This window comes from Notamacropus eugenii, chromosome 1 (assembly GCF_028372415.1).
Source record: "Notamacropus eugenii isolate mMacEug1 chromosome 1, mMacEug1.pri_v2, whole genome shotgun sequence".
Lineage (NCBI taxonomy): Eukaryota > Metazoa > Chordata > Mammalia > Diprotodontia > Macropodidae > Notamacropus > Notamacropus eugenii.
The window spans coordinates 376,482,515-376,507,934 of NC_092872.1; the positions used below are offsets into that span (position 1 = coordinate 376,482,515).

Consider the following 25,420-nt stretch of genomic DNA (forward strand, 5'->3'; position numbering starts at 1 on the left):
CCATTGATAAGGTGCCCACCCAGGGTTGCTGCACAGATTTTATTTCTCTCTTAGGCAACTGGGTTCTCGGTCTTCATTCCAGAATGTAACTTTCTCAAAGCCCTTACAAAATTTAAGAGATCAGGATATCGCACTAAATGATTTTAAAAGAAATTTCAGTTCTTTAAAATCATCCCTACTCATTTTCAGTCTGTTCTGGTTTTTTTTTTCATCTCCGGCCTGATTCACAATACAGACCAGCAGCAGGGATACTTATTTGAATGGCTCTGATATTTCTTCAGGCAAAAGAGGGCTGGGTCACTGGGCAAGAAGGGAAAAATGGAAATGCACCATCCTCCTCAATCCCCAGAGGATCAAGATGGAGTATTGAAGAGACTCTAAAAAGCATTGGGAGCCCTCTTCTCTACTCATTTGGGATTTCTTTACTCAACTAACTGCCCTCCTTGGGTCAGAAACCTGAAAATGAAAAATATGTTATTAGCGTGAATGCTTCAGAATCTCCTGGTTTGGGAAAACTACCCATGTTCTCTGTTCCTGCTCACAGGTATGCAAGAGAGAGTCTAGGTTTACAATACACATTGCAAGAAAATGACCAACAATGGACAATCAATGCTTGAACTCAGAAGACAAAAGAAGGTATATGCAAGACCCCACCTTCTCTAACTCTACCTCATTAGCAAACTCTTGCCCTATGATCATGGACTTAAGTGCTCAAGGGGACCCTAAAAATTACCTAGTTCAACCCCTACATTTTGCTAAGGTAGAAAATAAGGCCCATCCTTTCCTGATTACTACAATTTCTCATAAACACAACAGGTTTACTTCTTAATGAAGAATAAAATGGATCAGTTACAGATGAAAAAGAAAATGTCAGTGGAAAAAGTCTTCTCTGACTTCTTCCCTTCTCCCATCCCCATCCCCAGATCCACAGGAGACGAAGTTCCTTACTGTTAATTAAAATTTCAAGGGATGCTTAGGAAAATGCTCGCCAAAAAAAAAATTTGTCCATCCAATCTGAAGCTGTAAGAGCACCAAGAAACTAAGAAAATCAACTACCCAGACCTGCTTGGCTTGGCTTCTCTCAGGAGGTTTGATGAAACATTTTTTTAGCCACATCCAACACAAGAACTTGATTTTATGCATTAAAATATCCTTGTGATTTTCTTTCCTCATCAATATGCAAGAATGATCCATCCTCCAGTGGGCACTTACAGAGTGACTCTTTGTAAGGTGCCACTGACATCTTGAGGATCTACGCCCCACCTCCCTCGATCACCTCTCACCAGTCACCCCGGCAAAAAAAAAACAAAGAAAAAACAGGGCTGAGGACACCATGAGGAAGGGAGAAAATGGAAGCACCTTCCTCTCCTCAGGCCAAAGATGAAGGAGCTGGAGTGCTGAAGAGGCCTTGAAAATAACTGCACAAGAGACCAAAAAATGGGGGCAACCAAGCAGGTGGATAAGAAGCGATATTGCCTTTCATTTTTTAATAAAATGTACAAAGTAACAAAAGTCAAAGTAAGAGGCAATGTAACAAGGGCTACGTGACAGAAATCGCTTGCCTTCTCTGGAGGCCCCGTGGTACCGTGATGTGATGAGGTGACAATGACGGTGGCCATGCCTGACTGGCTTCATCGGAATCAGAAGTACTCAACACAAGACACAACATCCCCTTTTCCTTCCCCTGGCCCACCCACCTCCCACACTCAGCCCACCCACTGCCCCTCTGCCAGGGCTCCCACCACCCTTCCACCCCAAGCGGTCTGTTTCCCTTTCATTCTATCTTTTTGGTTCCCTGTCCTCCCAGCTTTGTCTATCCCCCGTCTTATAACTCAGCAGTACACAAGCGCGCAACACACATGTAGGTTACAGACTCTTAATTTAGTGACTCATCTTATTGCATGCATGTAGAAGAGGAAAAAAAACTCTCAAGGCTATGCAAAAAAGAAACAGAAAATGAAGCGATACTTTTAAAGCTAGGCAAGCGAGTAGCATTGGGAGAAAAAAAAAATAAGGCTTGAAGGCTTATTGATTCTTCAGATTGGAACTGTTTGGATTCACTTTCTTTCTTAAATACCAATGTACCATTTTGGCTTTGAAAAATCTTTTCTTGTTTCTCATCCTCTTTGGGGCTACTTAACTCAGGGATGTTATATTAGAACGGCCTCCAGGAGGTGCCACAATGCGCTTGCTGGCTGAGCGGACGCCTTCATCCACCTGTGTACCTGGAGTTGTGAATAAGAAAATGACACACAAAGATTAATGTCAAGGGCTGAAGACACTGAGTGGCTTCCCAACCCTTATCAGCCACTTCCCAAAAATACTGATCCTTCACTTACACTGATCATCTCATTGCCTCGCTCATCATTAACCCATGTTCCATTTCTAGCTTTCTCTTTCTTTTCCTGTTTTTCTCTTTATTCTCTCCCTTTCCTCCAATTAACTTTTTTATTCGGTTTGTTTTGAAGCAACAGGGCCTAATTAAGTAATTTGCCCAGGGTCACATAGCTATTAAGTATCTGAGGCCAGATCTGAACTCAGATCCTTCTGACTCCAGGGCCAGTACTCTATCCACTGCACCACCTAACAGCCCCTCCAATTCACTTTCTCTTTTTTCCTTTTCCTATTCTGCCCCCTAATTTGGTGAGAATATGTAGTTAAGTTTGGTATGGTTTTAATTTAGGTATTAAAATATTTTCATTTTAAAAATTTATTTGTCATGCTATTATAATAACTAGCACTTTTAAGGTTTCCAAAGTGCTTTACAAATATCTCATATACTCTTCACAACAACCTTGTAAGCAAAGTGCTACTATTATCATCATTTTAGATGAGGATAATGCAATGAGGTGACAGATGAGCAAAATAAGTGACTCACATAGGGACATAGTAAGTGTTTGGGGCTGGATTTGAACTCAGATCCTCTTGACTGCAAGTAGAGTGTCCTTACCCACTGTACCATGTAGCTGCCCCAAACTGAGTAAATCTGTATTTCCCTGTTCCTCATTCCACAAAGCAGGAAGGCAGTAGAAATTATATACTGAAAAGAACCCTGGACAGAGGATCAAAGAGGGCCTAGGTTGGAAAGCTAGCTTTACTTCTAAACCTGGCTGTATGATCTTAAATCAGTCATGTTACCTCTTGGGTTCTCAGTGCCTGCATTTCTAAAATGTAAAATGTAAAAATTTAAATTGCAAAATTCTAAATTTTAAACATTTAAAAAAACTTTAAACTGTAAATTGTAAAGTAAGACAAGTTAGACCAGAGGACCACCACTGTTTCCCACAACTCTTCCATGGCCAGCGTTCCTTGTTAATATCTTAAAGACACTTTTTTGTTGTCCCCAGAAACTTTTCCCTTAAGAGACAGAACCAGCAAACCAGATATCCTTCTGTTTCTTAAGACCATTATCCAGTCTCAGGGCATAGTACCTAGATTTTCCAGGGCATTCATTGGTATCATCATAGGTTATCATTGTTGTTTTGTCTGATTTTTCAATTTCCAGCCTTGTACTTTCCACCAAAACCCAGGCACAGTAATCCAGCCTTACCTGACAGGCTAAATCCTGACTGATGAAGATTTCTCACTGGGGGAGTTTGGCGAGTAGGCGACCCCCTGGTGGACCCTGCAGGGGTGCCTCCTTTGGGAGTGGTGGTCAAATCAAACACCGGCCCATCATACATGCCCCTTGGCACAGCATGCATTTCAGCCATCTGCCAGAGGGGTAAGGGGGAAAGGAGTCATTAAGTCAAATCAACAAGCAATAATTACTGAGCCCCTCTGCATCAGGTACTACACAAAAGTGAAAAGCGGTGGAACTCAAGTTCACAGGCCTCTTAGGCTTGAGTGCAGACCACAAGTCAGCAAGCTTGGGCGTTGTGCCACTGTATCTGCCACACTGGGCCCTAGCTCTGGTTTCATCATGGAGGCCACTGCTTTCATCTACTCCCTGGGACCTCACAGAGGCAGAACAGTGAACTCACTGGTGGCCCTTTTCTGGCCAAGTCAACCAAGTCTAAAGGCACATGGGCTTTAAGAGTCACCAAGTATAGATATATCACAACTCTTCCACATTAACACCAAGGACATATGATTATATGATAATGACTTAAACAAGTGAGCTACAATGGGTAGATATTTTGATCTTCTTTGCCTTCCCTGCTGTATTCAACTCCCAGGGAATTTTCCAGTCCTAGTGAATAAAGGGATGGCCACCAATCAATCCAATAAACCTTTTCTAAAGGCCACTTCTTTAAAGGTCTATTCACTCAATGGGCTTTACCTCCCTCTAAGTGAATACTGAAAAGGCCAAGGTCCCCCACTATATGCTGGGCCATCTCCAGTCATCCTGATGAATATCTAGTCACTGGATCTAAATGGCTCAGGAAGGGAAGTGAGGCTGGTGACCTTGAAAAGTTCTCCCTCACTCAAAACAAAGTCAAGTGCAAGTCATGTCATTATTTCTCTGATGTCATGGTCTTCTTCAAAAATGAAGGATGAACACAACACCACATGCCAAGTATTGGGTTAATCCTGGGGAGGATACCAGATTAAAAACAAAAATCACTCCTGTCTTTAAAAAGCCTATAATCTATAGGTCCATATGTCAGTGCCTTAACTTGCAACACTAGGATGCAACTTATTTAGGTCATAAGGCCATCAAGTTAAGCCCCTTTCCTAGAGGACCTCTCTCAGCCAGAGAGGTGGTGTTCTAATGCTTCAAAATCCTTCCTGGTACCCAGTGAGAAAAAAGGCAAGTCATCAGCCCTTGCCCCAAGCCTTTCAATGCCCACTACCATTAGCTTCTATTATATTTGGGTTCCATCTCCTCCTCACCTTCCTCCGAGCTTTAATGCGCTTATAGACAAAGTCAGAGAAAGGGCTACAGGGGATGAAGCGCCCAGCCCCCTGGGTCACATGAAGATTGCCATCCTCCAGCATGATCTTGCCCTGGCAAATGACCACTAGGGGTGCTCCTCGCAGCTCCATTCCTTCAAAGATGTTATACTCTGCAGCCTGAAACACAAAAGAAAATTTCACAGGGGACAGATTCACAAGATAAGAAGTAAAGTAGGATCTTTGCGAACACTGTGATCTGAGCCCACTATCTTGTCTCTGGCATCATAAGGGACTGATACACCATGAATAAAGACAAAAGCAAAGTCCAGAATGCCCCCAACTTCTTCCAGAAGATGGACTGCTACTTATACATATATATATGTATATATATATGTGTACATATATGTGTATATACATATGTATATGTATATACACGTATACACACACACACACATTTTCTCTAATAAAGAGAATGGTCCTCATAGCAAGAAGACTATACATCCATAGTTAACAGAGAAACTCGAGAGAAGTGAGAAGATGGCTAAAGAATGCCTGAACTCAATGAGTTTAAGTCATCAATTATGAAAGAACTGTATTCCAGAAAACTGAAAAAAAAAAAACTTGCTGGGACATTGATTTCTGGGGGAAAAAATGTAGAGAAAGCAAAAGGTGTTGGCGAACAGGAGAATGGATAAATATTCTGATTTTCCAAGTTGCTAGATTCTTCAGACTGTAGGTTATGAAGTTTGATTTTACAAGCTCAAAGATTTTTCCAGAAAACAAAGGGATGGGTGATTTGTGTGCTTTTGGAAAGCAGAGTAGGGATCTCTATGAACAAACATGAAAAAGAAATCATACCAGACTAACCTCATTACTTTTTTGACAGAATCACCACATTGACATAACAAGGCAAAGCCACAAGCATAAGGTATACAAAGTTCAACCAAGGCATTTGATAAACTTTCCTGTGATATCCTTGTAGAGAAGATGGAATGATAAAAATGATAGTTAGGGTCAATACTAGAAGCAAAGAAAAGTAGCTGATGGATCAATGTCCGTCTACAACAAAACTGCTAAGTGAAGGGCCAAAGGGCTCTGTCCTTGGTCCTGCTCTGTCCAACAACGTTATCGGTGACTTGGAGAAAGGCATATATGGCATGCTTATCAAATCTGGAGATGACTGGATATATCTGGTCATAAAGCTCTGAAAAATAGCTAATACAGCAGATGACAGAAGCAAGGTCCAATAAAATGTCAACTGACTGGCATTAAGGACTGAATCTATCCCTATAGTAGGGATAAACACAATTCTATACCTGGGTTGAAAAAGGTCAGTAGTACAAGCACAAAATGAAGATGCTATGTCTTTGCCACAGTTCATTTTTAAAAAATGACTGGGGGGGGCATGGAGAATGGTTAATAAACTTCAAAGCCAATGTGAGTCAAGAGTTAGGTTTGGTGTGTGTGTATACACACACACACACACACACACACACACGCAAGAATAAAGGAGAAGACACAATAAGCATACAGAGAAGGGTGTCTGATGGAGAGGGATCTAGAAACCATGTCTTATAAGGATTATTTGGAGGAAGTAGGAATGCTTAGCCTGAAAGAGATGACTAGGGAAATTAGGAGCACTGTGTTCAAATATTTAAACAGTTCTCAAGTGGAAGAATGATTAGGCTTTCTTTTCTTGACCCCGAAAGACAGAACTGGGAAAACTGGATAGAAGTTTCAGAGGAAGATTTTGTCTCAACAGAAAGAAAAACTTTCTAACAATTAGAGATGTCCTTAGAACAGAGTAGTCAACCTTGGCAGGTGGTGAGCTGTCCTTCAGAGGAAGTCTTCAAGAAGAGGCTGGATGACTACCTCCAGAGAATAGTGCAAGAGGGATCTCCTCTTAAGCCTACATTAAACTGACAAGACATCCTCTGCTTTCCACTTTTAAGATGTTAGGATTTGGAGGCTCAATTTCAGAATTAATCTTCTAACAGAACTGCACAACCACAGACTTGGCTGCCTCATTAGGGAGACAGAGAAATTCAAGTAGCAGCTAGATAATAATCTGGTATAGACTTTGTAGCAGCGCTTCCTACGCTGGAATGAGAAGTGACCTATATGAGTTCTGTTGGTGCTGTTTGGTTATTTTAGTTGTATGTGACTCTTCACAACACATTTGGGGTTTTCTTGGCAAAGAGTGGTATGCCATTTTCTTCTCTAGTTCATTTTACAGATGAGGAAATGAAGGCAAACAGGGTTAAGTGACTTACCCAGGGTTACACAACTAGCAAGTGTTTGAGGCTGCATTTGAACTCAAGATGAGTCTTCCTGACTTCAGGCCAGGCACTCTATCTACTGCGCCACCTAGCTGCTCCAGACGGTATGAGATCATATGACTATATGAGGCAGCACAGTATGGTGGATATGACATTTGGAGTCAAGGAGATGGGTCTAATCCCCAGCTCTTCCACTTACTGCCTGTGTGGCCTTGGGCAAGTCTTAAACTTGCTGGGCTTCTCTGTAAAATGAGGGGTGGGAACTAGACTCAATAAATCTTTAAGATCTCTTCCAGCTCTAAATCTATGAGCCTATAAACCTCAGAGGTTCCTTCTCATTAAAAGCTGAATTACAAAGAAAGGACTATTAGAGTAATGTGATGGACTTCAGTTATTATTCTTTGTATGTAAAATTCTTCCCAAATAAATTCTTTCAGAGGAAAAATGTTCTCTATACATAAATCTTGGGAAAGTCACTTAAAGTCTCTGGGTCTCATTTTTCCCTGCTCTAAAAATTAAATAACCTTTAAGGTCTCCTTCTACCTTTAAGCTCCATGACCCTATGACACCTCTCCCCTCCCTGCTTCCCACCAATTCCTTCCATGGAACAACAAGTCTTACCGACTGATGGTTCTTGGCTGAAACAATCTTCACAGCATCCGGATCCCAAATGACCAGATCGCTGTCAGAACCCACAGATATTCTTCCCTTCCGAGGGTACAAGTTGAAGATCTTGGAGGCATTGGTACTGGTCACAGCAACAAACTGGTTTTCATCCATTTTCCCAGTGGCCTGTTTGAGTACAAATGGTCATTTATCAATGCACAGCCCCCTCACCCACAGCCAAGTGAGGACATGGTGACATGCATTCAGATGGCTGAGTGCCCTCCAAACACTGTAGTCAATAGAACTTCAGTATGATAAGCCTCAGGATCCATTAGGGAATGACCACTGGACAATGGAAGACTAGACATGGTTATGATCATTTCTCATGGAAGGTGATCTACCCAATGAATTTAAGTCTCTTGGGCTGGATATCTTTAATCTATTGGTCAGTAGACAGTGACTATTTGGTGTAATAATGAATAGGTTCAGTATAAGTCAATGATCCTCAACCCCAATTTTTCAACCAATTAAATCTTTCAACAAACATTTATTAAGCATCTACTATTTGCCAGGAACTATGCTAGGTTCTGGGGATAAAAAGACAATGAATGAAACAGTCTCTGTTCTCAAGCATGCATTATACCATTATCACCACTATTACTAAATACAGTATTACAAATGTTAGCTTTAGCAATAAGAAAAGAAAAAAAATCAAAGGAATTATAAGAGGCAACAAGGAAACAAAGCTATCACTCTTTGCAGATGATATGATGGTATACTTAGAGAATCAACTAAAAAACTACTTGAAATAATTAACAACTTTAGAAAAGTTGCAGGATATAAGATAAACCCATATAAATCACTGGCATTTCTTTATATGACCAACAAAGTTCAGCAGAAAGAGATAGAAAGAGAAATTCCATTTAAAATAACATAGACAATATAAAATACTTGGGAGTCTACTTGCCAAGACAGACCAGGAACTACATGAACACAATTACAAAACACTTCTCATGCAAATAAAGTCAGATCTAAACAACTGAAAAAATATCAGCTACTTATGAGTAGGCTGAGCCAATAAAATAAAAATGACAATTCTGCCTTAAATTATTTATGCAGTGCCATAACAATCAATCTACCAAAAATTTATCTGATAGACCTAGAAAAAAAATAGCAAAATGTCAAGAATATCAAGGGAATTAATGGAAAAAAATACAAAGGAAGGTGACTTAGCAATACCAGATCTCAAACTATATTATAAAGCAGTAATCATCAAAGCTCTCTAGTACTGGCTAAGAAACAGAGTGGTTGATCAGTGGAATAAATTAGGTACACAAGACAGCAGTCAATGAGTACAGTAACCTAGTTTTTGATAAACCCAAAGACTGACTTACCACACTGAAAGTCTTTGGGATAAAAACTCACTATATGACAAAAACTGACAAACAATAGGACACAAACTAAGTATAGACCAATATGTCACACCATATACAAATAAGATCAAAAGGGTTACATGATTTAGCCATAAAGGGTGACACCATAAGCAAATTAGAAAAGCAAGAAATAATGTACCTATCAGATCTATGGGGAGGGAAGAATTCATGACCAAACGAGATAGAGAGTAGTATGAAATGCAAAATAGATCATTTTAATTATATTAAAATAAAAAGCTTTTGTACAAACAAAATCAACCAAGATTGAAAGGAATGCAGAAAGCAGGGAAACAACTTTTATAGTAAATATCTCTCATAAAGGCCTCATTTCTCAAATATATAAAGAACTGGGTCAAATATATAAGAATACATGTCATTCCCCAATTGGTGAAAGGGTATGAACAGGCAGTTTTCAGATGAAGAAATCAAAGCCATCCATAGTCATATGAAGAAGTGCTTTCCAAGTCACTTTTGATTAGAGAAATGCAAATTAAAACAATTCTGAGGTATCACACCTCACACCTATCATATTGGTCAATCTGGCAAAAAAGATAAATGTTGGAGAGGATGTGGGAAAATTAGGACACTAATGCACTGCTGGTGGAGTTATGAACTGATCCAACCATTCTGGATAGCGATTCGGAACTATGTCCAAAGGGCTATAAAACCGTGCATACCCTTTGATCCAGCAATAGCACTACTAAGTCTGTATCCCAAAGAGATCATGAAAAAATGGAAAAGGACCTCCACATGCAAAAATACTTACAGAAGCCCTTTCTGTGGTGGCAAAATATTGGAAATTGAGGGGGATGCCCCTCAACTGAGAATGGCTGAACAAGCTGTGGTATATGAATGTTATGGAATACTATTGTGTAGTAAGAAATAACAAACAGGCAGATTTCAGAAAAATCTGGAAAAACTTGTATGAACAAATGCAAAGTGAGATGAGCAGAATGAGGAAAGCATTGTACACAGTATCAGCAACATTGTGTGATGGTCAATTATAAATGACACAGCTTCTCTCAATAACACAATGATCCAAGACAAGCACAAAGGACTCACAAAGGAAAATGCTATCCACATCCAGATAGAGAGCTAACAGACTCCAAATGCTGATGAAAGCATATTTTTTCACTTTATTATTTTTTCTTTTTTTATGTTTCTTCCTTCACAACTGTGACTAGTATGAAAATATGCTTTACATGATAGCACCAGTATAACCTATGTCAAACTACCTATCATTTTCAGCAGGGAGGGGAAGAAGGGAGGGAGAAAAATTTGGAATTCAAAATCTTGTAAAAATTAATGCTAAAAAATAACTTGACATGTAATTGGGACAAAATAAAATACTACTAAAGAAAAGTATGCATTGTAAGTAAATAAAATGTATAAGAAATGACGATAAAGTAATTGGGGCGAAGGCACTTACAAGGTAACTTGGAGCAAGGCGGATCAGGACAGGCCTCAAACACAAGGGGAAAATGAAAGATTTAAAAAGGTAAACATAATAAGGGAGCATGGGCAAAGATACAGAGATGGGACATGGAATATCATGTGTGCTTGGCTGTGCCATCAAGTGAATAAAGGGGAATAACTGTTGAAATAATTCTGGAAAGGCTGGGGCCAGGGCTTTTAGTTCCAACCAGAGGAGGAAGTTTATTGGATCCTAGGGGTAAGTGGGAGCCAATGAGGCTTCCTGAGCAGGGGAATGATATGGTCAGAAGTGTACTTTAGGAATATCACAGAGTGAATGATTATCTCACAGAGTAAACAAAATTAATATGCCTTAATACAACATTTTTAGGAAAAGAGTGAGAGTGTGTGTAACAGGGCATCAAACAAGCAATATTCCACAAATTCCTCAAATCAGTGTCTAGTCTCTAGTTAATCGATAAACACTTATTAAGCTCCTACTATGTGCCTCAGCCAGAAAGTTGTTTTCTCACAGGATGTCCTCATACACCTCCATGGGGCAGCATGACAGAGTGGATAAACTGCAAGACTTAACGTCAGAAAAATCTAGGATCAAATCCTGCCTCTGACCCTTAGTAGTAGTGTGGTTATCAACAAGTCTCTGATCCTCAGTTTCCCTATCTGTAAGATACGAGCACTAATGCTTGTAGAGTACACAGGACAGTTATGGAAGTTCAAATGACCACTTCTTAAAGAACCTCTGAACTTCTTCTCTAGAAAAGCACTTTGCAAAATCTAAAGCATTTAAAAATGTCATTGATAGTGATCATGATGGCAATGGTCAGTATTTAAACTAGAGCCAGAGGAACTCAATTTCAGCAGTTTTGGGGTCTTCCAGAAGTTCTTCCTGCACTTAGTGCAGCACCCTATACACTATAGGTGTTTTAATAAATGTTCACTGATTGATGGCAGTATTAAGGAGAACTCACCAGACTATTTATGCTTAGGGCCAGAAAACCCTCATCACTTTTCTGTTTTTCTCTCCAGTGCTTAGCAAAGCTAATTAATAATAATTAACGAATAGCTGTTGTATAGTCATGTCTGACTCTATGTGACCCCCTGGACCATAGCATGCCAATGCTGTCCACAGGGTGTCTTGGAAAAGATGCCAGAATGGTTTGCCATTTCCTATTCCAATGAATTAAGGCAAACAAAAGTTAAGTGACTTGCCCAGGGTCACACAACTACCTTGTGTCTGAGTCTGGATTTGAACTCAGGTCTTCCTGACTTTAGGCCCAGTGCTCTACCCACTGAGTCATCAAGCTGCCTCAATTAATTAATTAATGCTTCGTTAACTCACTTATCCTATCCTGAGTTCCAGTTCTTAAGCCTCTTCCTGCATTCAAGAGGAGGGGTCAAGGCGTTCCACAGTTCTTACCACAGCTTTATCCCAGATGACAGACATGCGCTCTTCCACCCCATTTGTACCCTCGGGTATAGCAGTGAAATTGTCCTTCCCAATCGCCTTCTGAGCTGTGCTGAAGGTGCAGTGGGCGCTCCCAGCAAGATGCAGGTCCCCACTGGTGGGAGAGAGAAAAGATTTAGGTTAGGGGAAGATGGTGGGAAAGATCTCAGGACCACCTAGGACAGACAATGTCCTTTCATAGACAATGAAGTACAATGGGAAATGGTAAAGGACCTGCTCCAAATCTCACTTCTCCACTATGTAACTTTACAAGTCACTAAATCTCCCTGGGCTTCAGCTTTTTCCTAGGTATATGTCTTCTTTCATAGACAATAATATCTGACATTTATATAGCACTAATGTGCCAGTACTAAGTATCTTATAATAATGATAATGATGAGGATAATAATATCTAACATTTACATGGTGCTCACTATGTGCCAGGCATTGTGCTAAGTACCTCAGAATAAGGATGATGACAATTATTACAATAATAATAGCTAATATCTATATAGCACTTGCTATGTACTAAGCATCAGGCTAAGCACTTTACAATTATTATCTCATCTGATCCTCACAACCACCCTGGGAGATGAGTGCTGTTAGTGTACTCATTTTTCACATGAAGAAACTGAGGCAAAAAAGGTTAAGTGACTTGCCCAGGGACACTCCGCTAGTCTATGTCTGAGGCCACACTGGAACTCAGGTCTTCTTAATCGACACAGATCAAGCATTCCACCCACTCTACCACCAAGCTGCTAGAGACTCTCAGGGTGTCCATACTTTGAGAGGAACTGATGGGATGAAATGAGTGGGTGGGCAGTTATCTACCTGTTTCATGTCTGTGTCTGACTGCCCCCTTCCTGATGAGGATGCTAGTTCTATGCTATCAGTGTGAACACATTGTTCAATGACTCTCTTGGGTTCATTCCTTTTTTTGTCCACCCCCCACCCCCCGGGCCCCGTTCATTCTTGTGGTACACCGAATGTAACAGGTCAGAATCCTACCTTACTACACCTCCCTGTGCCACGTGAACAAGTTCCTTATTTGAATCAATAACTAAGAACCAGGAAGGACATTCAGTTTGTCTCTAGAGTTCTAATGTGCTAAAAGTACATTTAAATTCTTTTATAATTGAATTTCTTTTTCTTATTTTTCATTTTTAACTCAGTTCATATTACATAAAATAATTCCAACTTTTGGTCAGGTGATACTTCTTTTTAATTCACAATACAGACCACAAAAGAATTTTTTTTAAACATTAACCAACTGAGATACAAATAATATTTATGTATACTAACTTCACAAGCCCTTGACCTGTCTCCACAGTATTACTAAGAATTAAAGGACCCTAACTTATTGTTTTTGGTCTAAAATCTTAAGCCTAATAGCTTAATTTTAGACTTAACCTCGGATGTTCCCTATAATTGAATAGATCTCGTATTAAGCTTACAAATCTTTTGACTATAGGAAATTGCCACCAAGAATAGGGACATTGCAGGGATATAATATCTCCCCTACTTCATGTCAATTCCAGGCAAGATTAGATTATCCACTTGCATTCAGTCAGGTTTAAAGTCTGCCAGGTGTCAGTGGGGAAACTGAGTCAGGAGAATCCCACCTCAGCCCATGCCGAACAGCCGCTGTCCCACCCTTCCCATGAGATCACCTTTTTCAGCTCATACCAGCATCTCATAGGCTTACTGGCCTCATGGATTGGAGGCTCAGACTGCCTTTCTTGCTATCCATACCTGCAGTTAGACTCAGAAGAACAGTCACTTAATAATCCCATAGCATCTAAAAATGGCAAGTTCCGATAACCAGGTTTCAAATATTATTATAGTTCACTTTGGCTAAGGAACATCTTTTGAGGCAAGTCTTAAGTGGCTTACATGCCTTTCTATACATGTTCTAACAAGTTCCTGATTAAACAGCAATCATAAAATCAAATTTTACCATTAAAACCTTAACTTTTCCATCAATGCCAAATTTCACCTGAGGGTTACCTGCCTCTAGGAAATTTAAACTAAATTTCTTTTCCCAAACTAAAGATGTCTTTGATTTATTCTCAGTAATTAATTCAATCAATTGTTTTAATACTAATTGCTTTTACATCACTTTGTAACATGTCCTATTTTTCTCCCCATCACTCCCCTCTCTCCACCCCCTAATACATTGCATTCTGATTACCCCTTCCCTCAATGTACTCTCCCTTCTATCACACCCCACCCTTCCCTTATCCCCATCTTCTCTCTTTTCTTGTAGGGCAAGATAAATTTCTATACCCCATTCCCTGTGTTTCTTGTTTCCCGGTTATAAGGAATAAAAATTCTCAACATTCGTTTCTAATACTTCAAATTCCAACTTCTCTCCCTCCCCATCCCCACTGAGAAGGCAAGCAATTCAATACAGACTAAATATGTGTAGTTTTGCAAAAGACTTCCATAGTAATCGTGCTGTGTAATACTAACTATATTGCCCTCTACCCTACTCTATCCCCCCTTATTTTTTTTTATTCTTATTCCCTCATTTGACCTTGTCCCTTCCCAAAAGCGTTTATTTCTAGTGACTCCCTTCTCCCATTTGCCCTCCCTTCTATCATCCCTTTTACCTCACTTGTCCCTTTCTCCCCTACTTTCCTGTGGTGTAAGATAGATTTTCATACCAAATTTAGTGAGGATGTTATTCCCTCCTTCAGCCATATGTGGAGAGAGTAGCTTCACTTTTCCCCTCTCCCTTTCTACCTTTTCTCCTCCATTGAACAAGATTTTTCTTATCTCTTTTATGAGTTATAACCTGCCCCATTCCATTTCTCCCTTTCTTCTCCTGGTATTTTCCTCCCTCACCCCTTAATTTTTATTTTTTTTTGTATGGATATCATCTCTTCTGATTCAACACAACCTGTACTCTCTGTCTACATATGTGTATGTGTGCTATGTACAATTCCTCCACCTACCCAAATACTGAGAAAAGATTTAAGAGTTATAAATATTCTCTCTCCATGTAGGAATGTAAACAGTTCAGCTTTAGAAAGTCCTTTACGATTTCTCTTTCCTGTTTACCTTTTCATGCTTCTCTTGATTCTTGTGTTTGAAAGTCAAATTTTCTATACAGTTTTTGGTCTTTCCATCAATATGAATGCTTCCAAGTCCTCTATGTCACTGAATAACCATTTATTCCCTTGAAGTATTAGATTTAGTTTTGCTGAGTTACAATTGAACTTCTGACTCTTAAAAGCTTAAAAAGAAACGTATTTCACTTCATTGCTACTATTTCTGTTCACAACAATAACTTTCTAACCATGATTTTTTTTTTAAAGACCAAAATATTTGTGCTACCTAATTATGGAGGGTGGTCTGCTGCATGGTGGTCCAAGGAACAAGTCACCTCAGGGCCACTGAGGCCAGGACACAGATTCTAACTACAAGAAAATCTGAGGACTAGGCACATTGTTACGAATAGAGGACCTGAACATCTCAGAGATTAAGATTCAAATACATCTATGACATTCTTAGAACAACATAATGGAGAGTATAGGAGAACACTGCATTCCCACTCATTTCAGTGATGGCTCTAAGCTGTGTGACCTTGGATGTGTAAAGTCCCCTCTCTAAGCCTCAGGTTAATTTCCATAACTCTATGCTAAACAATACCTCTATAAAATAAAATAAAGGGCTTCAAAAGGATGACTTCTAAAGTCCCTTTTGGCTCTAACTTTCTGTTCTGATAAAACACGAGCACCAGAGAGTATAAACAACATTTAATCTGGAGATACAGAACAGGATTCAAATCTTACCTCTGATGTTACTGCCTGCATGGCCTTGGGCAAATCCCTTAAACCTCCAGGGGCCTCAGTTTCCTCATCTGTAAAATGAAATCTAGGATCCTATGCCTGGTAGGATTGAAGAGTGTGCATTAACAGTATTTGCCACCAGGAAGCAGCAGTGAACAACTCCAGTAATGGATGTGGTCACTAAAAATGGCCAGAGATAACTGTTTAATATTGGTGGTGATCTCTTATGCTTACTACACTTCAATACAGGACTCTTAAACTAGATCTATTTAAGAGGAAAAATGGGTATATATTGAAGATAATTCCATAAAATTACAGTATTTTAAAGTATATTTACAGTGAAAGGTTTGGGGTTTTAACCTTTCTTTCACATAAAGATGCTTTATATTTCTTTTTATTATCACCACTCTCCTAAGCTTTTTCACTTTCATTCTCAGTCTCTTCGAAAGGGAATAGAAAAGTGATCTAATATAGTAGACAAGAAACTGAACTTGAAGCCAAGACCTGGGGGTCTCACCTGAGCATGTTTACCTAACCCTCTTAATCCTCTAGGCAAGCCTTAGTAAGTTGAAGAGAAGGTACTGACTCACACCAGTAAAAGGAGTTTCCTTGCACAGGAATTTCCTGTACCAATGAAATCAAAGGTTCGGTCTGAATCCATGGTGAGTTAATCCCTATGAGATATTTCCAAAAAACATTTAGCACAGCATCTGGCATGTAGTAGGCACCACATAAATGCTTATTTCCTTCCTTTTTCCTTTATCAAAAGCACAATGTAGCAGAATGGGAAGAATATAGGTCTTAGAAGTCTGAAGTTGTTGTGGTTCAGTTCTGTCTAACTCTTAGTGACCCCGTTTGGGGTTTTCTTGGCAAAGACATAGGAATGTTTTGCCATTTCCTTCTCCAGTTCATTTTACAGATGAGGAAACTGAGGCAAAGAGTTAAGTGACTTGCCCAGGGTCACACAGCTAGTGAGTGTCTGAGGCTGGATTTGAACTCAGGTCTTCCTGACTCCAGGTCTAGTGCTTTATCCACTGTTCCACCTGGTTGCCCCTATAAACCTTAAAGTGCTGGATAAATGATGATAGTGATGATAACTATAATAAGGGACAGTAAGGTAAAGCGGACAGAGATTTAGCTTTGGAACCCAGAAAGACCTGGGTTGACATCCTGCTGCTAACACACATTAGCTATATGACACTGGGCAAATCACTTAATACCCCAGGCAACTCTCTAGCATTTATGAACTGCAGATGAGTGATGAATCTGTACAGGTGGAGAGTTACCCCATTAAGAGTCCCCCTGTGCCAGTGAAAACACAGGTTTGGATTTTCCCATTCACTCCCCTAGCCCCACTGAGATACAGACTCTTAAAGTAGTACAGCAGAGGAGAGAAGTGTCATTAGGGTATCAGATCTAGCAGAGGACAAGCTAGCGCTGGGTACGTTTCATCTGCTCTGTGAGTCTTTACAAACTCTTTGACAGGATCTCATTATTCTTTTGGCATCGTTGATGTCAGCATGGATAAGAAACACAAGAAAGGCCAGCCCTGGGCCTCCAAGGAATTTCTAGAATCCACAGCTCACATATTGTCTGTGTCCAATCTGCCTGACAAGTCCCATTGTTCCTCAACAGCCTGGGGCTGCCCTGGCATGCCTCTGCCATGTGGCACCTTGCAGCTAAAAAGCTTCCCAAGTTAACCCCATTTTGCTCAGAACTTTTCTCTGCGGCCAGCTGCCCCACTGCAAGTCAACATATTTGAGACTCCACTCTATTTTCTGCTCTCTTCCTCCTACCCTGATGATGCTCTGTGGCAGGGCTTCTTACACTTTTTCCCCTAGTGACCCCTTTACACATTTTGGCAGCATTGTTGGCACTGCATGGCCTGAGGGCATGCACACTTGAATGGCTATTCTATGAGACATGAATGACTGCTGGAGCATCTACGTGAAACAGCAGACAGAGTATTGGACCTGAGTTCAAATCCTACCTGAGATACTTTCTGTGTCGCCCTGGGAAAGTCACTTAACCTACATCGCAAGACAGTTCTGAAAGTATGTATATGTACATACATACACATACACATTATTATCACTATTATTATTATTAGCTGGCACCCACCTTGCCAACAAGGAGTTGATGTAGTCCGGAGTGGTGGGGTCAGGGCTCAGTGGCGGAGATGTCACAAAAGCAGCAGCTTTAGCCCAGTTCTTGCTCCAATAGTGTGTCCCATCTGTGCCAAGGCTGGCTGTGATGGGTTCACCAAACACCACATTTCCTACAAGGCAGAAAGAGAAGGAGGAACTTGTGTTAGGCAGATATTACATTTTTTCCCTGAGGAAGAAAGGTGTTTTTAGAAGACCTGGATTCAAGTATTGCCTTTGACATGTTTTGGTGGTGGGATCCTGGGCAAGTCAGCTAAGGTGATTAGAGTGTCAGACCTGGAGGTGGGAAGCTGTTGTTGAGTCAGTTCAGACATGTCTGACTCTCTATGCCCCATTTGAGTGGTTTGCCATTTCCTTCTCCAGCTCATTCTACAAATGAGGAAATCGAGGCAAAGGGTTAAGTCACTAGCCCAAGGTCACACAGCTAGGTCTGAGGCCAGATTTGAACTCAGGAGATGCCTTCCAGGTTCTAGTCCCAGCACTCTATCCCGCTGCCCTGAGTTAGGAACACCTGAGTTCAAAACCAGCCTTACTAGCTGGTGACCCTAGGCAAGTCACTTAATTTCTGTCAGCCTTGGTTTCCTCATGTGTAAAATGCAGATAATAAGAGCATCCACTTCCCACTGTTGTTATGAGAAAAAAATAATACTTGTCAAATGTTCTGGTTAACCTTAAAGGACTATAAAAATGCTAGCTATTACTGTAATTATGATGTTTACTTAGTTTCTTAGTGCCCCCAGGAAGGTGTCTAAGACTATAAAGTCCAGGGCAGGTGCAGATCTATGTGGGTAGAAACTCAAGGGAGATCCTTAAGCCAATGACATCACAGCTTTAGAAAAAATGACAACAAAGTACCCAGAGCCAGTTTGCAAGGAGGATCCAAGTTCATCAACTCCCCAAAGCCAACAGGGTTAGCCAGATCCCAATCCGAGTAAGGACTTTCCATTGTTGCCCCAAAGCCAAAGCTGTCTCAATAGAAGAAAGATCACCTCCAGTCTTTTTTCATCACCTCAATCTTAGGCAAGGAGTGAGCCAAGAACACCAAGTAAAACTCTGGGGACAAAAAAAGGATTAAATGTCCCCAAAGATTTTTGGGACTTAGCCCAAAATGTGTTATTTTAAACTACTATTTGTTCTAACAGTTTCTCCTCCACCCAAAATATTTCATTACTACCTAATGACCTGGCAACTGGCATTCACCTGAAGTAGAAATTCCAATGGATTCTTCTGAAGCTATTTCCTTTCTCCTCTCTGTTATCCTACCCTGATATGTTTCATTCACCATCTGTCCCTACAGATTGGACCACTTGATAAGGGGGCTTCCATGGGACAGGGGACCCCATCTGACTTCATTAATAGGGGCCCTAGCAGAAGAACAGTGAATTATGTCAATCTAGAGGATTGCTGAGGCAAAGGAATAAAGTTGTGAAACTCTATTCCCTGGAGAACCTCAGCCAAGTAGGGGGATGGCAGTTTTATCTGTGTCTTTTTATCCCCAATGCTTAACACACAGGAAGCACTCAATAAAGGTCTGTTTAAAGGCAAACACTCATCAGAAAGTAGATGAGATTATTGAAGAATGACTAAACAAGTTATGATACATAAATACAATGAAATATTATTATGCTGTAAGGAACAATGAATAATGAATACCGAGAAGCATGGGAAGACTTATGAACAGATGCAAAGCAAGATGAGCAGAACCTAGAAAACAATATCTACAATGACTACACTCCTGTAAATGGAAGGAACTACAAGAACAAAAGGACTGAAACTGAATGTATTTAAATGACAATGACCAGGTCTGGCCCCAAAGAAAAGATATAATAGGACACTCTACATGTAAAACACTAGAGATGAGATCAGACTTTTCTGTGTTAGCTAGCTTTGTTAGATCTTTTTTGGATTTTCTTTCTGGGAGAGAGAAGGATGCATCGGAAAATGTAGCTTTCCTGACTTCCTTCAGGTTTTAGCTAAAAGGCCCCTTTCTGCATCCCATCCACCTTAGTGCTAGTGCCTTCCTTAGTTTGATTATCATCCAATGATCCTACATATATCTTGCTTGTATATAGCTATTTGCACAATTTCTCCCTTTTTAGACTGTTAGCTCCTTGAGAGTAGGGACTGTCAGGCAGAGCCAAGATGGTGGAGTAGAAACACAGATATGCTTAAGTTCTCCCCCCAAAGCCCTTAAAATAGCTATAAAAAATTACTCTAAACAAATTCTAGAGAAGCAGAAACCACAAAATGACAGAGTGAAACAGATTTCTAGCCCAGGACAGCTTGGAAGGCCAACAGGAAGGATCTAATGCACGGGGCTCTGAGCAAAGGACAGCCCAGCGTGGGCCACACAGCACAGACAGTACTGAAGCAGATTTCAGGGTGCTGAGTCCCAGGCAGCTGCCATGGTTATCAGATTTTTCAACCCACAAACGTCAAAGACAGCTTCAAAGGTCAGTGAGAAAGCTCTTTCACCTGGGTGAAAGAGAAGTATGGTCTGGCCCCAGCCCCAGAGTGGCTGCAGCCATTGTGGCAGCAGTAACTGCTTCAGGAGCTCTTGGCCTAAAGACCCTGGAGGAATTGAGCAGTTGATCTGAGTCTCAGCCCTGAGTAGTTGTCCTGAGGTAAGGAGGAGCCCTGGCATGGCAGAGCTGGTGGCAGCTGTGGAGAGGGAATCCAACTTGCAGTTCCAGACCAGAGTGCAGGCCAGGAGAGGAGTAAACACCTCTCCCTTGACTATGTCGCTCTGGAGGAAATGAGAACTTAAAGGTCCCTAGAGATATCTCAGAGAACAGCTGCACAAAACCTCTGAAGCCTGGAATAGTACACCCTCAACTTGACAAAGGACTCAAAGTCAAGTAACTGGCTGGGAAAATGCCCAAAAAGGGGAAAAAATAAGACTATAGAAGGTTACTTTCTTGGTGAAAAGATATTTTATTCCATCCTTTCACATGAGGAAGATCAAAGCATACAACCAGAGGAAGACCAAAGCATACACCTGGCAGAAGACAGCAAGATCAAGGCTCCTACATCCAAAGCCTCCAAAAAAATATATGCAATTGTCTCAGGCCATGAAAGAGCTCAAAAAGGATTTTGAAAATCAAGTAAGAGAGGTGGAGGAAAAATTGGGAAGAGAAATGAGAGTGATGCAAGAAAATCATGAAAAAAGAGTCAACAGCTTTCTAAAGGGGACCCAAAAAAATGTGAAGAAAATAACACTTTTAAAAATAGACTAACTCAAATGACAAAAGAGGTCCAAACATTCTATGAGGAAAAGAATGCCTTAAAAAGCAGAATTGACCAAATGGAAAAAGAGGTCCAAAAGCTCACTGAAGAAAATAGTTCTTTAAAAATTAGAATGGAGCAGATGGAAGCAACTGGCTTTATGAGAAATCAAGAAATTATAAAACAAAACCAAAAGAATGAAAAAATAGAAGACAATGTGAAATATCTCACCGGAAAAACAAATGACCTGGAAAGCTGATCCAGGATTAGTCTACCTGAGAGTAGGGACTGTCTTTTGTCTTTCTTTGAATCTCTAGTGTTTTTCACAGAGCTTGGCACACAATAAGTGCTTAAAATGCTTACTGAATAACTGTTAGCTGACTATAAAAATAAAACATAGCAATAAAAATTATTTTTGAAAGGTAAAAAATAGTCAATGAGCACTGAAATCTACTATTACATCCAAGCTGGCATTTATCAGCTCTATACCTCACTTTGGGTGTCAGAATCGCCTTCAGCCCTGCCCTTTCTAACTCTCATTTCTTTCTTCCTCATCTCAAAGTCTCCCCCTTAAAGCTACAGAAGAGGTTTGGCTTCAAGGTGACTAGCAAACTCTCATGAAACCAAATGTGTTGATGTTAATCTGCCTGATGCTCCAGAAGCTCTCTATAAATATTAATTCAACTGAAAAATGGAGATGCATGAAGAATGAAGAAAAAATGAAAACAACTATATGGAGAAAGAGCAAGAAGGACACAATGGTGGAGAAATGAAGAAAACTCATCCAGGTTCTGACAGCCAGAGGCATTTAGTCCTAAGGAGTCACTCTCAAAAGATGGATCACCAAAGACCTTGGAAACCCATCAGAAACTCAATCAACACTGACCATGACAATGACCACGTCTCCTTGCTCAAGATTAGCTTTTCTCTTCCCCTGAGAAAGAAAGGGGAAGAAAGTTTCATGGACATACTTCCTCTCTAGGGCCAGTTCTTTTCCCCCTCATTAAAATACGCTTCCTTTTCCTTGACACTCAGTCTATTGGCCATATGAGACACTACATCAGAGCTGCAGTGTGGACCTTCTTCTACATGAAGTAGGGTTTGAGCAAAGACTCAACACTATGAAGTCACTTCCTCAACTGTGAAATGAAGGGGTTTGACCCAGCAGGTCTTAAAGGTCCTTCTCGCTCTAAATTTTATTTCATCTTTTCCTGAGCAATTTTCATCTGAGGCCAAAGACTCTGAGTAATTTCTTCCCCAGCAAAGGAACAGACTAATCCAAGAAAACGACCCTAAAGTCAAGTCTGTCCCAAATGACAGCATCCAAAGCAGGGTTTGACAGGGAAGAGAAATACTCATGAGAACCAGCATGGAAAAGTGGTCCCCAGGATGGCTTTGCAGCCTCGTATACACTTGCCTAGTTTCTACTTTTCTCCATGAAAGGAAGGAGGAGAACAGGAGAAACTTGGGCTCTCTTCCCAGATCTGGCCCTCTTGTGATTCAGGCATCGAGAAAAAACAATATTATGTCAGATGACAAATTTAACACCATAGTAAAACACACACAAGAGTTGTTGTCAAGTGGGTAATACAGAGAACCCAAGTGAATCTCTCGGGACCGCCTAGACAGAAAGGGTTCTCTACCCACAAGGACGGGCCACCCACCCTCAGGAAAGCTGGGCACCAAAGTCAGCATGGGCTATTTTTAGCATCCCCAATCACTTACATGTGGAGCTTTGGGGACATAGCCCAAAATGTGGTATTTTAGACTACTGTCTGTTCTCACGGCTTCTCCTCTACCCAAAATATTTCATTACTACCTAATGATCTGGCAACTGGCATTCACCTGAAGCAGAAATCCCAACGGATTCTTCTGAAGTCATTCCCTTTCTCCTCTCTCCCGTCCATCTCTGATTTTTTTCATTCACCATCTGTCCCTGCAGCTTTCATAACCACCCACAGGCCACTCATTCTGGGGTCAAGCCATCTACCAGTCAGATGGAGGGGCAAGGTCTTTGATAAATGCCAGTTAGCAGAATCCACCCAGGCTATAAAGTGACTTTATTCTTCCAGAGACACTGGAATAATGGGCAGAGCTAGCAGTGAGTAACAACAGTGAGGATATGTAAGTAAGTCCCCAGGATAGACAAGTAGGGCCTTCATTTTATGAACTAAACTCCTTGGGCCTCAATTTCCTCATTTGCAAAATAAGAGGTTGGATTCACTGACATCTGAGGTCCGTTTCAACCCTAGAACTAGGATCCTAAATCTCACAAGTGTACACTCAGCAGAGCAAAGACTTGGGGACATTGACCAAGGAGGCCAGGCAGGAGAGGCACAGGGACCTCACTAAGAGCACAATTCACCTTTCTTCCGGGCTTGAGAGATGAGGTCGGCAGCGCTCTTGCTCATGACCTTGGTGATGTAGAGAGGGCAGTTGGTTTGACTGGCAATGGTAATTGCCCGAAAAACAGCCTCAGCTTCCAGCTAGAAGGAAAGGAATCCAGACATCAGAAAGGACAGGGAACACCCTCCCCAACAAACCTGCCAGTCCATCAGCCTCCCAGAGCCCAGGTGCCATGCCTCATGGAGATAAGTGGTCATAAGCTAACAGAGAATGAAGCTGATTTTTCAGCTGGCTCTATTTGTTAAGCAAATGCCCATGCCACGTCTGCACTTAAACAAGGTTGAAGAAATATTACAGCCTTTATCTTACCATCCCACTAAATGGTGCACCCCACCCCTATGGGAAAACACCATCATAGAACCAGAATGTCTGTCTAAAATAATCAGCAAACATCAGCTGAACCACAGCTTGAAACCTTAGTTATCTTTTGAGTAACAATATTGCAGGATCAAGTCCAAGGGCTTGGTCATACCATAAATTAATTAACCCTTCCTTACCACTCTAGGTGAGGTCATAAGCTTAAGAGAACAATATGCAGGATGTCCCCAAGATTAAATCTAATCCTTATAAACCCAAAGCTGGGATTCTGGAGTGCAGATTTATAACATAAACTGTACTTGATTCAGTCCTTATGTATCACAAAGCCCTTTCACATTCATTACCTCAATAATTGCCCAAAGTTAATAGTGCACTTCCCTATAGTCAACCACCTTGTATTTACTCATCCTATTTCTTGGTTTCCCTGGCCTTCAGTCTCTTTGTCTGTAAAATGAAGGCATAGGGTTTGATAACCTCAGAGGGCCCTTCCAGCCATGATTTTATGATCTATGTAATGCTATATACATACAGTCCAACAGAATATAAGTTCAACAGTAGAAAATTTTTGATTATTTTTGTCTCTGTATCTAATTGCAGTACCTCACACTCAGCAAGTGCTTAATGAACAGTTTTTTAATTGAACAGAAGCAAAAAGCTGTAGAGAGCTGGGGAACTATGGGTACAAGATGTCACATAAACCAACAGATGTGGGATCACTGTGTTGGTAAGCTTTGGAAAATGTTTTACTTTGCATTATTTTTAAAAGTGTGTGTGTGTGTGTGTGTGTGTGTAGGAGGGGGAGAAAATTTAAAACTCAAAATCTTAATAGAAGTGAATATTGAAAACTAAAAATAAATTATTTTTTTAAAATGTCTTACTTTGCACAAGGGACAATGGAAAAGGAAGTGACTTATTACTAAAATTCTGTACCTCTTTTACGTATATATTTATTTTATCTATTTTAAAATAAACCCATTTTAAGGACTTTTTTCCAAAAGAATATAGTGGGAAGGTTTTGTACAACTGTTGATAGGTTTTCTGTAAATGCTTTACTTTGCATGAGAGAAGAGGGAGCTGGAAATGACTTATTTCTGTCTATGCATATTTAGGTATATATTAAACTTATTTTAAAATCAATCAATTTTAATTAATAATTTTTGAAAAAATAATACATTGGCAGGAACACAGCTCGCAGACAACACAAGCCTGAGTAGTTGAGTCTGTCCTCCTCACAAGCTACTTTTGCCCCTATGGGGAAGGAAGGTGACATTGGGCTTAGAGATGACAGAGGAGAAAGCCGCTGACCCTCTACTATCTCTCAGACTATTATCTTCTCAAGTTTCTCTGGAGCCTCTGGGTTCCAGTGCTCAAAGGTAGCACTCAAGGTACAGTTAAGGTATGCTTTGAACTAGAGAGGGCCTGTCTTGTTCCCTGATAACCCCTCCCTCTGAACAGCTGTCTTGACCACTTCAGTTCC

General features: G+C 40.6%; 1 protein-coding gene across 2 annotated transcripts in view; it reads right to left on the minus strand.

The window, feature by feature from the left end:
* Positions 1-1,456: 1,456 nt before the first annotated feature.
* DPYSL3 (dihydropyrimidinase like 3) overlaps positions 1,457-25,420 on the minus strand; it is a 142,306-nt gene continuing 118,342 nt past the window's right edge. For both annotated transcript variants that reach the window (XM_072630671.1, XM_072630672.1), the window contains exons 8-14: positions 23,585-23,705; positions 17,951-18,107; positions 12,009-12,150; positions 7,740-7,910; positions 4,837-5,016; positions 3,551-3,713; positions 1,457-2,225 (exon numbers count right to left, since the gene is read on the minus strand). In XM_072630671.1, the coding sequence (XP_072486772.1) occupies positions 2,137-2,225; positions 3,551-3,713; positions 4,837-5,016; positions 7,740-7,910; positions 12,009-12,150; positions 17,951-18,107; positions 23,585-23,705 (1,023 nt within the window). In that variant the 3' untranslated portion in view covers positions 1,457-2,136. The remainder of the gene's footprint in view (positions 2,226-3,550; positions 3,714-4,836; positions 5,017-7,739; positions 7,911-12,008; positions 12,151-17,950; positions 18,108-23,584; positions 23,706-25,420) is intronic.